This window comes from Phragmites australis, chromosome 13 (assembly GCF_958298935.1).
Source record: "Phragmites australis chromosome 13, lpPhrAust1.1, whole genome shotgun sequence".
Lineage (NCBI taxonomy): Eukaryota > Viridiplantae > Streptophyta > Magnoliopsida > Poales > Poaceae > Phragmites > Phragmites australis.
The window spans coordinates 18949319-18965617 of record NC_084933.1 but is presented as its reverse complement, the minus strand read 5'-3'; the positions used below and the strand labels follow the sequence as shown (position 1 = coordinate 18965617).

At 39.2% G+C, this 16299-nt stretch overlaps 1 protein-coding gene across 1 annotated transcript; it reads right to left on the bottom strand.

Moving 5' to 3' along the window:
• Window positions 1-4040: 4040 nt before the first annotated feature.
• LOC133888481 (histone H3.3) lies at window positions 4041-6745 on the bottom strand. The gene is made up of 5 exons (XM_062328750.1): window positions 6592-6745; window positions 5030-5122; window positions 4776-4852; window positions 4600-4690; window positions 4041-4502 (listed from the first exon to the last, which is right to left on the bottom strand). The coding sequence occupies exons 2-5, from the start codon at window positions 5099-5101 to the stop codon at window positions 4332-4334; spliced, it is 411 nt and encodes a 136-aa protein (XP_062184734.1). The 5' UTR covers window positions 5102-5122; window positions 6592-6745; the 3' UTR covers window positions 4041-4331.
• Window positions 6746-16299: the final 9554 nt, after the last annotated feature.

Below are 16299 nucleotides of genomic sequence, written 5' to 3'. Positions count from 1 at the left end.
CCAAGATAATTACAATAATATCTACTAAAATGGACGGTTGGATCACAACAATAATACTCTCCACCATTTAGTATCATGGTGTACTGTAAATATTCTCTAATAATTATATGATATATTCTAACTCAACTGACTGTTAATACTCTCTTAAGTCTCTTCTCACTACCATACGTCACCATCTCAAAGCTCCAATTAGTTTCTGATAGGGTGGAAACATATTGGATTTGGATAGATCATGCTCTTACTATATCCACATCCATTTTTTTTTTTGTCGAATTTAGAGTTAGGAGTGGATATTGCAGATATGGATTCAAATACGGGTTGTTTCGAAGTTGGAGTCAGACTAAAAACAGACTAAAATAGTCGAATATTACTCACTCACACGAGCGTGCAAGCAACAGGTGATGTGATAGCAATCATACATATTAGTGTTAAGGTTATATGGGTTTCGTCTCTATTCTAAAGCTATCTATCATCTTTACTAGGATAAATTTTCATGAATATACATATTCATATGTATAGTCAAAATCTCACTTAGAGTATTGGCACCAGTCACCATGCATTTACAAGAAGCAATGAAAAACTTAAAAGGAGTTCAAACAAATAGCATATATGCAAGTAGATATAAAACAAGATATGCATATCATAGAATTCGATTATAAGGAAAAGAAACCAAGAGCTATTTCTATTACTTCCACGCAAGTAAGAGGTATGCACACTAGCATATAAATTTTTTTTATCAAATGAGCATAATATAGCAGACAATAGTTAGTAGAATAATTCAAAAGATTGTATTGCATAGATAGATATAATCGTACCCGCATCTGCATCTATATGGATTGAATCGAAAACTATCTATTCTGTTTTTACCCTTAGCTTCCTATGATTATCGAATAATTTTTTTAGCAATATACATTTATTATTAAAATGTTAGGCCAGCACATGATCTTGTACCCCGAGTATACGTGCGCCTCTTAAGCCAAGAAAACAGACGAGCATCACACGTGATCTTGTGCCTATTCTTTGACTCGATTGCAGTCTTGTACTTTCAGTTAGCAGCCCATGCCCGGTGAAAGGGTTGCCAGAAAAGCGCCCCTAGGCAATGCCTTCATGATTGCCGGAAAACCTGTGTGAAAACATGCTGCTGATTCACATCGTACTAAAACGCCTTTACTTCGTTTCTTGAAAATTGGTAGACACGGTGTTGCCCAGCAATTTAAAGCTTTTCAACTCGCTTACGAGTACATTTTGTTGCCACATGTTGATGCTCGAGAGGGCGAGAATTCTTTAGCTGAGCACACCTCCGTCGGGGCTCTCTAGTACGTGGGCTGTCAGCTGTACGTGGCCAACGCAACGCACAAAAAGAACTTAATCCGATCTGACCTAAACAGGTTGTAGACACAAGATATACAGACTCGGAACGATTTTCGTCACATTTATTTTGTGTGGAAGCTGCCTGAAGGCCGCTGAACTCAGCCGGGTTGGTCGGGCTTGTCTTGGCAGGAAGCCATCCTCGCGCGACAACTTCCGCACGGGAGCGCGCGCAATCCTCCCGGATGGCCATGCGTGGCAGTGGCACCGTGCGTTTGCAGCGCCAGCGTAAGTAGAGCGAGCTGGTCGTTTCAAGTTTGAGTTTGATAGAAACAGTGACGGACCTAGGATTTGACGATTGGGTATTCAGTATTAAAAAAAATGTTCAATTCAAAATACGAGAAGTTCATAGTAGCGTAAATTTTAAAGTATAAATTGTTCATAGTAGAGAAGTTTCAACTAATTAAAAGAAATTACAAAGCTTTTAAAGAAAATTACAATTTAACTTTGTGTTCTTTTATGGCTTGGAAGCGTTTAATGATCACTATCCTTAAATTGCACAAAAAATTCACGCTCAACTGCTGATTGCCGAACTGGGCAGTCACAACATAGAGATCATAAGCTCCTGATGTTTGTTGCTATGTGGGCTCTTTTCAGTTAGGAAAAAAAATGCAACCCCCCCCCCCCCCAAAGTCACTTGGATTTTAACTTTCCCCTCCAAAAATTGTTTTGTTGCAAAACCCCCCAGGTTTGATTTTGTTGCAAAAACACGTCCAAAAATTTAAAAAATTTAAAAAAATTATAAAAAATTCTAAAAAAAACTAGAGACAATTATAAGACCTTTTGTGATTTTTTTTTCAAAAATAATATCCTTTGCATCATATTACATGGAGAGTAAGTTTGAAAAAAAATAAAAACGTGCAACTCATTTATTAATTCGAGTTAAATGCATAGTTAATTATTTACTAATCCAAAAATTATGAAACATATTTTTTTAGTCTTCTTATATGATCCTCTATCTTGTAAAAATACATGAAATCTTGAAATAGTTATTGTAACGTGCAGGATTGAGTAAATGTGTTGCAGATAGATTAATTCATAACTAATCCATAACACCCCCAAAATTAGTGAAACCACTTTTATTAGTTTACTCAAACAATTATTTGTGTAGGAAAAATAATGGTAGACATGGCAAAGTTAAAATAACATGAGTTAATAAATGAGCGGCACATTTTTCTTTTTTTTTTTTCAAACTTTCTCTCCATGAAATATGATGCAAAGGATATTATTTTTGAAAAAAAAATTCACACAAGGTCTTAGAATTGTCTCTAGTTTTTTTTAGAATTTTGTTTTGAGATTTTTTATTTTTTTGAATTTTTAGGGGTTTTTTGTAACAAAATCAAATTTTTGGGGGTTTTTTTGCGGTTTTCCCTTTCAGTTAATAGGTCGAGTGGAGGATGGATAGTAACTTGGGCTCACGATTTGCTGAGTGGTCTGATGGATTGAAGCAGCAAAGATATATATACGTAGTATATGTGCTATATACTCAATTTTTTTGCAAAAAAGTTGGGTATTCAATTGAATACCCATGCATCATGGTGGATCCTCCCATGGATAGAAACTCGAGTCGAGTTTGATTCGAATTAAAGATCTGATCAAATCTATAATTAAATTTAAACTTAGCTTGTTATGATCTCAAGCCGAGTTCAAATTGAGCCTAGAGCAAATCAAGTTTAAATAGCTCACGAGCCTTAAGCTTTTTTTTTAATAATTCTATTTATGTGTTGCATGTGTACGTAGTCTGGATGATGAGGTTAAAAAAATAAACTTGTTTAAAGTAAATGGACACCGGTTTTACTTCGATGGAAAATAATTGGAGTTCACCGATTTTTGACAAGCTATTCGAGTTCGAGCTCAATAGGCTCCTAAGCTTGTGGCTACATTTGAGTTTAACTTGTTAAGATCTCAAATTGAGCTTAAATTGAGCCTATAGCAAATCGAGTTTGGATAGCTCGGGAACTCTTTTTTGACAGCCCTATGCACAAGAAGCAGACTTCCTTCTTGTCGGCCGACGGCAGGCACCGTTCTGTAACAACAAACTGGCAGCGTGGACGCCGCACGAGAAGCGCTGCCGTCACTACTCACTACCGGACTACAAGCGCGGCAGGCCTCCAGCGTCCTTCAGTCAAAGAAGGAAGGTGGCTCGAGTCATATCATGGAAGGTGAACAAAGGAGCGGACCACTCACTCAGGAGACTCAGGAACAATGGATTGAGGAAACCGTCAGCAATGGCAGGAGAATGGTGGATTGGTCCAATACGCGGAAGCAATTGGGATGGACGACCGGCCAGTCAGGTATGGTCAGAAAACATTTTGGTCTTAGCGCGTGCCAAAAGATGGCACTTTCGGGTCTTTTAAAGCACAACTGCAGCCTTTTTACGGTGACAGCCGCGACCGCAGTATACAGCAGTTTGCCGGCCTTGGCTGCGCCAATCCTGTAGGTAATAGGCTGTCCTACACTACAAACCGCCCCCATGTGGAGACAATACTGGCCTGATCACTCAAATCTCAAAAAAAAAAAAAAACCCAAGAGCAGCTTTGCAGAGCACTCCATGGCAATCTATTCGACGCAGGCATGAATCGGCAAGGCACAATACCCCAGTAGAGCACAATTTCCCCTCGCGAATGAATTCGGATTTCAGATTACGAAACGCACAATACCCCAGCTCAAGATAATGCAAACCACTGACACAATCAACCATTTTGACATGTCAATTCAAGGTTTAGATAAAGCGTAGATACACACCCATCACGTAAATGGGCGAGACTAGCAGTTTAGTGCGAATACTAGCAAATTAGACCATAGTAGAGATCTCAACGTAGTAAGATTGCAGCACGGACATCCTACCACTACAAATAAACATTAGCACTATTCAGCGTTCAAGACACCAACAGATGTTCAGCGCCACAAAAGCAGGAACATCGAACAGATGCACACCAGAGCCACCCCCAGTAGCAGAGAACCTAAGCCCTCTCACCACGGATCCTCCTAGCCAGCTGAATGTCCTTGGGCATGATTGTCACGCGCTTGGCGTGGATGGCGCACAGGTTCGTGTCCTCAAAGAGACCCACCAGGTAGGCCTCCGCGGCCTCCTGCAGAGCAAGCACTGCATGGCTCTGGAAACGCAGATCAGTCTGCACAAATAGAGCAGGTTCAGAAAACGTTTTAAATTTAAATAATAAATGCATCATGAGATAACTAGAGCATAACAACAGTGAAAACAAATCTCACCTTGAAATCCTGGGCAATCTCCCGAACAAGCCTCTGGAATGGAAGCTTCCTTATGAGCAGCTCAGTGCTCTTCTGGTACTTGCGGATTTCACTGCAGACGATTTAGAACTTCAATTTAGAAACACTTATCTAAAGCGTGAAGGTAATAAAAACCATAGAATTATATTTTCACAGACCGAAGAGCAACAGTCCCAGGGCGGTAGCGGTGAGGCTTCTTCACTCCCCCAGTTGTGGGTGCAGACTTACGGGCAGCCTATCAAAGAACAAAACCATGTATACTACTGTCATGAAACAATACCAACATGACCTATATAACTAAGTCAGATACTTATCACACAAAAAGTGAACTTCAAAGCAATGGATATTCAACCTCAACAGTCAAACAGTAATAGAAACTTTGCAAAACAGGAGCAACACATTCAAGACAAACCTTGGTGGCTAGTTGCTTCCTAGGAGCCTTTCCTCCGGTGGACTTGCGAGCGGTTTGCTTAGTACGAGCCATGAGTCAACAAAGTCTGGATACCTGAATACAGAAAACATGATCCAATAAATGGTTAAGACATGTTTATACATTATTCCTATAACACATCATGTTAACAACTATGCAGAAGTCCAGATAATCCTTCAGATTTCCTATTGCAGAATGGCCCAATAGAACTATCTACATGGAAGAAAATATAGAAGACAACTCTCATGATCTTTCAGAAGGTATCTATAGTGTATATCTAACCTTGATTTTTCATTGAAAAATACTATATCAGAATAGACCAAGGGAATTATCACAACTTTTATGCCCCTTTCGAAGAAATCCATAGTTCATTTCTAACTGTGGTCCTTCGTTCCGAAACTACGTACTGGAAGATGACTCACGCTGAACAACAGCAGGAATGTAATTTTACCAATTAGAACAAGCAAGAATAAACTAATAAAGTAATAAGTGCACTACCAAATTCAAATATTTTAAACATAACAGTATGACTTTGAAAATTACAGTATGACAATATGTAAATCAAAACATCATAGGCACCAACATTTTTGACACTAAATGAACAGAGAATAAGCCAGTCCACTAAAACAGAACCCAATTTCTTATCATCATTATCATGCTCCAACATCACTTGACAAAGTCTATCTCTTGTTTCAGTTTCTCCCAAGATAAAATGAGCACCAACAAACTGATTCATTCATAACATGCTAATGTTTGCCACCCAAGACATGATGTATCAATAGCTCAATACTGACAAGTTAAGCAAGTACAAATGGTGTCACATTAGCAGGTAGCAATTGCTAGGTTTGAACACGACAATTAACAGCTTTCCAAATTAAAACATTAACTTTACTATTTTTCATGCAGCAATAAACAAACATCACATTTAAATTATACTATTTGTATGACTAGTTAATATCTAAACATTCAGAGTTCCGATACCACAAAACCATTTTGGCAATCCATACAGGATACCAAACCGTATGTGGAATCCGAGGTTAATATACGATGGTATCAGCTCAGCCACATTCTTACCATCGACTTCTAGGTATGAACTCAACCACATCTCAGACACCAAAATTCTCTAAATGAGGGCCCACCTTCACAGATGAAATGTAGCATGCACGCGAATTAAAAATTGGTAACGCAACAGCGCAAATGAAGCTAGAGATTTGCGGTGAATGCTTCACGCCTAAGCCGCAGGCCTCTTAGGTTCCCGAAAACATGCGATTCGCAACCGCGTAGATCGGTATACTATCGAACCGCAAATTCAACAACATAGGAACAGGCAACCGCGCCCACACAAGATTAAGCAGGAGCAACCCAGAAATCCTTCGAACAATCATATAAACGGACCGCACGCAAACCCTAACCGCCTAATTTTCGAATTAGCGGCGCCTTTATAATCACGAAAGCAAACGCCCGAGGGAGAGATTAGCACGAACGGATCATCAACCACAGGAACCAAACTGCGGAATCGAAAGGGATCATGCGAGCATGATTACCTCTAGCGCCTCCCAAATCCCAAATCAACCGAGAGAGGTTGCGAGCCGCGATTTTCCTCCCAGCCTGAGATTAAAACCGGCGAAGATAAAGAAAAGGCGGCGGTTGGGCGGGCATAATATACGAGGACGGCCGCGTTTCTGGTTTGAGCGGACGGCGAGGATCGGGTGCTTTTGTGCTTGGCCCGGCAAGATCCGACGGTCTTTAACAGCGGCCTTGCAGTGGCGCGGATCGCGGTCGGTGAACGCCACGCTCCTATTGGCTACGACCTGGACGTCGGGGATAGCGGATTTCTAGTACTACTCCAGTGTATCGGATTAGCGGGGTCATTATACGCGGACGTCGTGTACGGCGTCGATTTTTTTTTCTACGTTCAGTAAGGTGATGTTCTGCTGACCTGTGGGGACACCTTTGCCCACGCGATCAACCTACGGATCGCGAGCTACCGTTGCGTTGGGCTGCGGGTATCACTGGCGGCCCAGAAACGACAGGGGAGCTGCTGGACCCAAATAAAAGAGGCAATACCCTGTTTCACGGGCCTCCTACAGAAGAAGCAAATAGAAGGAAGAAAAAAATAAGAAAGCCGGATGGCTCTATGGCCGACGACCATGATGAGACGAAAATCATGGCGAAGCAGTTATATGCAAATTTGTACTTTTCGGAAGGCTTCATAATATGAAGGCAGTTTTGAACCATGTTACAGTGAAATTAATTCTAGATATGAATTTGATTCTATTGGCACCGCTCGTTTAGGGAGAGCGAAGTGAAGGAGGCACTCTTTCGTATGTTTTTGACAAAAACTTTAGGCCATACGGTTTTCCAGCACATTTCTTCCAACACAATTATGAGTTAGGTGATCCAGATATTACCCATGAAGTGTTGGTAGTTCTAAATGATGGTGATATCTCTCTATAGGTAAATAATACATTCATTGTACTTTCCTAAGGTGGGTAACCCTACGTCCCTTACGCAATTACGTTCGATTAGCCTTTACAATATCATTTACAAGATTATCTTGAAGACGTTTGCTAATAGGCTTAAGGTGGTTCTGCCGGATATCACCTCAGAGGAGCAGTCAGCTTTTGTCACATGCCCTCTGACTCTGGTCAATATCTTAGTGGCATATGAATGCCTCAACTACATAATAACAAACAAAGGTGTAACACTTGTATTTTGCCATATAATAAAAGTCACTGACAAAATTGTTAGGAGACACTTACCTTGACCATTTAAGGACTGAATCGTTGTGTCGTCATGTTAAGTAACTTTTGTGCAACCACATATCTTATATGGGCATGTCTTGGTCGCATACCTCACTAGCTTAGTCGATACCCACTTGGGAAGCTTGTTGGACCTTGATCTCAGGTTCCTCTATGCCTCCTGTATCAATCTTTGGATGAAGTAGCTGATACGTATAGAATTCACCAGGAGGCATAGGGGAACCTGAGATCAGGGTTCCCATATGCTCCTATACCAATACATATTTCGAATAAAATAGTTACTTGAAAAGAGCGAACAATGATCTCATAGACGAATCCATGGTTGACCAACGAGGCAAAAAAGCCTAAAGCAAAACAAAGCGGCACAAAACAGAACAACCCAATGTCATAGGCAACTTGGGTGCGGAAGTGATCTTAGACTCTTCTCTTTAACCTTATTGGATTCGAGGTTGATCTCTATCTCAACAATATGAAAGCAGCAAGACTGAATATGAAAGATACTCAATAAGTCCTAACACTATTTCAAGAAGTTGAGTAGATACATAAGGGAGGTAACCAAGGATAAAGTCATAGGTTATAGTTAAGACGCAAAGCTAGTTTTACATGCAATGTGAATTAAGGTATAATACTTAGTTAGAAATAGTTAAACAAAAGCCACGTTTAATTGATATAAGTTGTTGACCCTAGGAGAAAGCTATCTGATCCTCAACGGTTCCCATCTTTTAGCTGGTTGACACCTAGTTCAACCAATTTCAACAACATATAGCTGAATTTCTTCAAAACACAGGCACATTGCCCACTCACACATCAAGGGGTACACACACCACAAATCTAATTATTGTGAATATGTAACTTCGCATCTCCATTAATAGATTTACACTCTCAAAGGTTGTTAACTATACTCACATGATATGCTCAGCCTCTGTTAAGAACGGTGACATCCTAAGAGGGAGGGTGAATTAGGACACTTAAAAACTAATGACACCAAAAATTTCAGAAGATAAATCTATCTTAATTTTTATATAAATGTTCTCTAGATTTATCAAGTGTGTCTACTCTACCGCTCAAGAGTATTGCAACCTACTCAAACAAGATAAATTACAAGTATGTAAATACGGAAACGTAAATAAGGTAGAGAAAGTAAACTTAGCACAAGAAATTTTTATCCCGTGATATCGATGGCACACAAGCCACCCCTGATCTATGTAGGAGCTCCATAAAGGATATGCTCCCGGTCGTCAAGTCTCTTTCGGTCATGACTTTTAAGCTACCAAATCATCAAGACAAGACCTCAAACACAATGAGCCATCAGGACGATGTCTCACCACTAACCTCTTTTCTAGCTACTTATATGTTGTCTTCACTTCAGAGCTTTAGTCACAAAGACAAGGTCATCCGTATTCCCGCACAATCTTCTTGCCGCCACTCCACACCAAGTCAGAGGATCAACAAGTTACCGGCGAGTCACCAAGACTCCAAGACATTGACGTACCTCTCAGTACACGGTTGGATAACTCCTTGATCTACTCTCTAGGTTGCAGCACCTAGCAACACTTCTCTCTAGGCCTATAAGCACTAATCACTCTCTAATTGTGTGCTTAATTGACTTGGACAAACACTTTAAGCACTTGGATGAATTGGATGTCTTCTCAGGTGTGTATGAGGTTCTTTAGACTTTAGCACCTTCAAAGGACCGAGTGGATAGATATTTATAGTCTCAAACCTATCAACTAGCCGACTCTAACTGCTTAACTTTACTGTGAATACCGGATGGTCTGGTGTAGACAATTTGTACTCACCTGACCATCCGGTGTGTATATCATCATAAATTAGCCATTGAAACTCCACTCAGCAACTATTCTGAACACAGGATGTTCTGGTGTAACCTTCATTACATTACCGGACTATCCAGTGTGTTGACCTGAGCCTGACTGCACCACCTTTTCTTCTCCGTGCAAAAAGCTCTGCATTCACAATCTTCATTGCCAGACCTTCCAGTGTGTACAGCATTCTCTTTTTAGGATTTTTCACACACTCTATTAAATGCTATGGCAAAGCCTTCATTGTGCATATTCTCATCACCAGACCTCCTCACGTGTTGATCTTCGGTCTTTTACTGTTGCGTCCTCTTTGCAACAAATGCTCTAGTGTAAACATCCGATGTCTTCAACTTCGAGCGCCGGACCTTTCGGTGTATGAAAACGTCTCTGGCTTCTTCTGAAAAAATGTTCCGGTGTGTATAGCCCTCTAAGCACCGGACCTTTCAATATAGTCAATTTTCCTATGACTTCTTCTAATTCAACCGAACTTTGTCCTAATTACGATGGTTTCTTCATGTATTGCATCCATAAGACATACTAATATATATTATTGGCAAACATGTTAGTTCCAATGACTATGTTGTCATTAATCATTAAAATCACAATCATGATCTAGCGTGGTCATTTTCGCTACAATCTCCCCCTTTTGTGATTTATGACAATATAAACAAAGCAAGAGACAAATGATACCAATTAAGAAAATACATGATTTCAAAATATCAAAGACTATACCTCTTTGCTTCGATGCATGGCAAGAACAAATTATAATACCAATTGTAAGGACAATCATATCCTTACCAATATTATATCTCCCTTTTTGCTACAATCTCCCTCAACATTATGTCCCCTTTTAGTTGTGGCTGTCATGTAGATAGTTCTTCTTTTTTCTCCATTTTCACTATCTTCCTTGATCAATCAATGCAAGAGTTTCTTCACCTTTGTCAACCCGAAATAATTCCTCTTTGTCAACAATCCCTCTTGCTTCTCTTGCATCTTGCTTTGGTCTCAAAATTCTTCTCCTTTGTCAATAATCTTAAAAAGGTTACAAACACATATTAAACTCAAGGAAAATATTAGAGCAGAGCTTCATAAAAACATGATCCATATAAATGATAACACTTATGAAGAATTATGAGAAATTGATACCAACTGAAAAGATATACCAATTATAAGGATGGGAGACATTGATATCAATTAAAAAAGATAAATAAGGATTATAATTCATGAAACTCACATGATATAATCTAAACTCCCCTATATGTGTGCATACATATAATGAAACCCATTAGTGAATACCACTTGTAGGAATGTAGCAATATATGCACAACTAGACAATAAGTAGAGGTAGAAAGTTTAAGTCATATCATCCATGAAGGTATGTTAAATATTAAAATGAATTGACAATGATACCAATTTATGCATTTAAGTATTGCATACCTTCGAGAACTTGTTGATCACTCCATGAAACTACAAAAAATATTACATAAAACACATGTTAGTCTCAAAATCACAACCCATATGATATACTCCCTCTAAATGTGTGTATACAAATATTTAATACTTGTGAGAGATATGCACTTGTTATTAATAACAATATGGAGAGTATCATATAGATTGATTTATGTTACATAAAGGATATCAATTGAAAAACTAGTGTCATATAAGTAATTTACAACTAATAAACCATATAGGTTGCTCATAAGAAAAAGAGAAACATAAGCAACCTAACATATGAAAAACCTATACTAGTCATTGCAATAAATTGAATTGAGAGCATGCAATTCTAGACAAGACAAATGTACTAATCAATTGAAAAGAATTTGCATATAGTACCATTACCACTTTTGAATGGTGATTTGGGTATATGGTGATGATGATCTTCATCAATGCGCTCAATCTTGTATTACCAGCCAAATGGACCAATCACAAGAGCTCGGGCCAGAAAATTCCAACACTTGGTTTTTTTTCTTGAATCTTCATTTCATCTTGTGAGCCAACTCTCAAAATCTCCGAGCTGACTTGTGGACTTCAAATCTTTTTTGGAACCCAAACCGATTGAAACCACTTCATATTGGTAATGACTTCCTTGGCACCAAAATGGGTTGGTTCTACCTTCGGTCCTTTCTCTTAATAATGTGTGCAAACACCTTGCCATTTTCCTTTTTCTTGACCTTATAGTAGTTGTTCTTAGTCTTGATCTTGTAGTTATGTTTTGTGTAGATGTTGGAGGTCTTATTGGAGAGATTCATCAAATTCTTATTCTACTTGGTATCCTTCTTGACTTGATTGCAATGGAAGGATTTATTGCCTTCTTGATGACACTTGAAGCATGTCACGGTGGACCCATCCGTAAGCTTGTTAAACATGCTATCACAATTATTTTGAGGAGGTTGGACATGTCATTTGCCCTTTAATCTTGACAAATCCTTTTTAGCTTCTCCACTTCTTGTTTGAGCTCACCATTCTCTTGTGCAATGAGTTCATTGAATGATTATACAACAACATTCTCAACACATGTCGCATTGCAAATGGGTGAGCTAGATAAATCAATCAAATCATCACAAGAAGTGGAAGTATCTAACTTAGGATTGAAATTAAAGATAGATAGATTGCTTCAAAAGGGCCTTAGATTTATATTCAATGCACTCAAATTTTGCCTTAAACTCTTCATGCTACTTGTTTAGGAATTCAAATTTACTTAACAATTGTTTATAATTAGAAACAAATGTATTATGAATATCATTGATTTCCTTTGTCTCACTCTTGTTCTTAGTCTTCCTTTTCTTCTTGATATGATCAATTATTTTGACCAAGTCTTTCATGTAAATTGGATGATCAATCTTGATATTGATCGTCTTCATGTTATTCTCCAATTGTGAGATGAGCTTGACGATATTGGGATCCATCTTCTCATCACTTGAGGTGCTTTACTTATCTTCTTCATCGTTTTCTTCATTTTTCTTCATCACCATCATCTTCGCTTAAGCTTGACTCTTACTTTTGCCTTCTCATCTTTGCCTTCATGTGTGAGCATGATGCTTGCTTGTTTGTGAGGGTAAAGTTCTTGGCGTCAGATGAGGTAGAAGCTTCAACCATTATGCTCATGGTCATCTCATAGGCTATGATCTTGTCGAGAACTTAGCTTAGAGTCATCTTGCTCATGTCATGGTTGTCTTAGATGATGGAGACAATTAGCTTGTACTTCCGAAGAAAAGCTTGAAGTATTCTTCTTATCACTTGAGTGTCTTCAATTTGCGTCAAACCTAACCCATTAATCTCATAGATAAGAATATTCAAACGTTAGTACATGTTATTAGTATTTTCATGAGCAAATTGTTTGATGCTATTGAGCTTAGTGATAAGCACATGATATTTCTCATTGCACACATACTTTGTGCCTTCATGTATTTTAGTGAGGTTAGTCGAAATATCATGTGCATTGGTGAGAGAATATACACTGTTGAAAGTATCGATGCTAAGAGATGATAAAAGGATACTCTTCGTAATAGTATTAGATTGTCTCTGCTTGTTTATGAGACGTTGTCTCATCCCTTTTTCAGTAACTCTTGAAACATCTAAACCTTTAGCTTGCAAATAACAAGTCATTAGAATTTCTCATTGGGAGAAATTAGTGACGTCGAAATGTGGAGTGTTATGAGTATCTATTCCAACTCTGGATGTCATAACTCTACGATGTTAAGCCTATCAAGAGCACAAGGCTCTGATACCAATTGTGAGGAACGATGATATCCTAACAAGGGGGTGAATTATAACACTTAAAAACTAATGGCTCCAAAAACTTTACAAAACAAACCTATTTTAATGTCTATCTAAATATGCTCTAAGTTTATCGAGTGTGTCTACTTTACCGCTCAAAAGAATTGTAACCTACTCAAACAAGGTAAATTGCAAGTATGTAAATATGGAAACGTAAATAAGGTAGAGAGAGCAAGCTCGATACAAGAGATCTTTATCCCGTGGTATCGTTAGCACACAAGCCAAATCTAGTCCACATTGGAGCTCCACAAAGGATATGCTCCCGATTGTCAAGTCTATTTTGATCACTACTCTTGAGCTACCAAGTCAGCAAGACAAGGACTCAAGCATGATGAGCCACTAAGCCACCAAGACGAGGTCTCACCACTAACCTATCTTCCGGCAACTTATACGTCGTCTTCACTTCAAAGCTTTAGTCACAAAGATAAGGGTCTTTATATCCCCGCACAATCTTCCTGTCGCCGCTCCACACCAAGTCAGAAGGTCAACAAGTTACCGACGAGTCACCAATACATCAAGGCACCGACGTACCTCTCAGTACACGGTTGGATCACTCCTTAATCCACTATCTAGGTTGCAGCACCTAGCAACACTTCTATCTAGACCTGTAAGTATTAATCACTATTTAATAATGTGCTTAATCATCTTGGACTAACAATTTAAGCACTTTGATGGCTTAGATGTCTTCTCAGGTGTGTATAAGGTTCTCTAGACTTCAGCACCTTCAAATGACCGAGTGCATGGGTATTTATAGCCTCAAACACATCAACTAGTCGTTGCTCCAATAGCTCAACTTTACAGTGAACATTGGATGGTTCGGTGTAGACAGTTTGTACTCACCAGACCATCCAGTGTGTACACCATCACAAACTAACCATTGGAACTCTACTCAGCAGCTCTTCTGAATACCAGATGTTTCGGTGTAACCTTCACTCCATCACCGGACTATCCGGTGTGTTGACCTGAGCCTGACTGCATCACTTTTTCTCTGTGCAAAAAGCTCCGCCGTTCACAATCTTCATTGCCGGACATTCTGGTGTGTTCATCATATTTTTAGGATTTTTTACACACTCTGTTAAATGCTCTGGTGAAGCCTCCGGTGTGCATATTTTCATTGTCGAACCTTCCGACGTGTTGATCTCCGGTCTTCCACTGTTGGACCCTCTCTGCAACAAATGCTCCGGTGTCTTCAACTCTGAGCGCTGGACCTTCCAGGGTATGAAAACTTCTCTTGCTTCTTCTGACAAAAATGCTGGTGCGTATAGCTCTTTGAGCACCAGACCTTTCGGTGTAGTCAATTTTTCCGGGACTTCTTCTAAATCAACTGAACTTTGTCCCGACTGTGGTGGTTTTTTCATGTATTGCATCAATAAAACCTACTAACATATATTTTGACCAACATGTTAGTCTCAATGACTATGTTGTTATTAATTACCAAAATCACAATCATGACCTAATATAGCCATTTTTGCTACAGCCACCAACCGTTGCAAGCGGAGGAGCAAGTCATACCGAGATCCCGTACCCATTTTGCATGTTGCTACGCAATCCACCCACGGGACAAACAGGGGTTTGTAGCATTGGATTAATCGCGGCTCGAGTCCGGCCATTGCAATGTCACCAGTCAACCCTTGTACTATGCACAGTAACGAGTCTTTTCCTAAGTTCTCATTGCATCCCTGCCTCCAAGGTGGGTACTGAGCTTAGCCAATGGGGTGTGAGATCAAGTTTTACCCATAACAGGATGTATGGTTGCACATGATAGTTTAGCACAACAGCTCAACGATTCGGTCCTTACATGGTCGGGGCAAATATCTTCATATCAGCAATCCTCCTCTGAGGACTTTCTTACCAATAGACATCTTTCTCGAAGGAATAAATGCAGTAAATAACCTCCAACTTTCAAAGGACTACCCATTAACCCCTGCCAAAGCACTTTTTAGGGTTTTCTTAACATAGTACTATTTTCCACCATTGACATCAACACATTTCACTCCTTTGCAAAGAAGTGATCATAATAATAAGTGATTAAGTACTCTCCAAGGAGAGTGCAAGCGTCTTCTTAGAGAGTAAAGTAACCAAACCTAAGCATACTAGTTGACACGATTTCATCTAACATCATTATATCAGGTATTAGGAGTATTCTAGGGTTACTATTTGAATATTGTGAATAGTGATTGTAGTATGGCTCAGTAAATGGGTTATAACTAATATTAGCATTTAAAGAGAAAGATTATATAGCATGCATGTATAACTACCATATTTTAGTTTATCATTTTATTATATTGCTAATATGGGATCAGAATGATCAAGAAGTTAGGACTTACCTTGACGAATATCAATTTTTGATTGGTCTTGTCATTCGAATCTCCTAGGTTACTCATCATCGGGTCCCGCCTTTAGTTTCTTTTTCGTGTTCTTGCTTAGATTCTTAGCTCCAAGCCTATGTTGATTAACGATGAAAAAACGCACCACAACTAAGTGAAGGATCACAGAATAAAACCAAAGGAAAAAAAAACAGAAGACTTTGAAAAAGATGGAACTGAAACCATTTGGTCCAAGGGCAGGGGCCGTGAGAATTCAGAGGATCCAGGGATTTTAGTATATAGTAGTTGATACCAGTTCGCTTGATTAGGATATATTAGTTTCCGTACGCGAATATGCATCAGAAGGAAATGATGACAATTGGCGCTCCACATGCACTGAGAATACATTATAGCATGAGCTCATTTGATTCAGTATATATTTTCAGAAAACCTCGTGCTGACTGTCAAAAGAGCAGAATTTCTGACCCCAGAAAATGCACGCGCCATCTGATCGAGTCAGGTTCATCGCCCCTAGGTGCCAGCATATACTACTGCTCCACAGCAGTACACAGTAGTTCTGCCGGCTC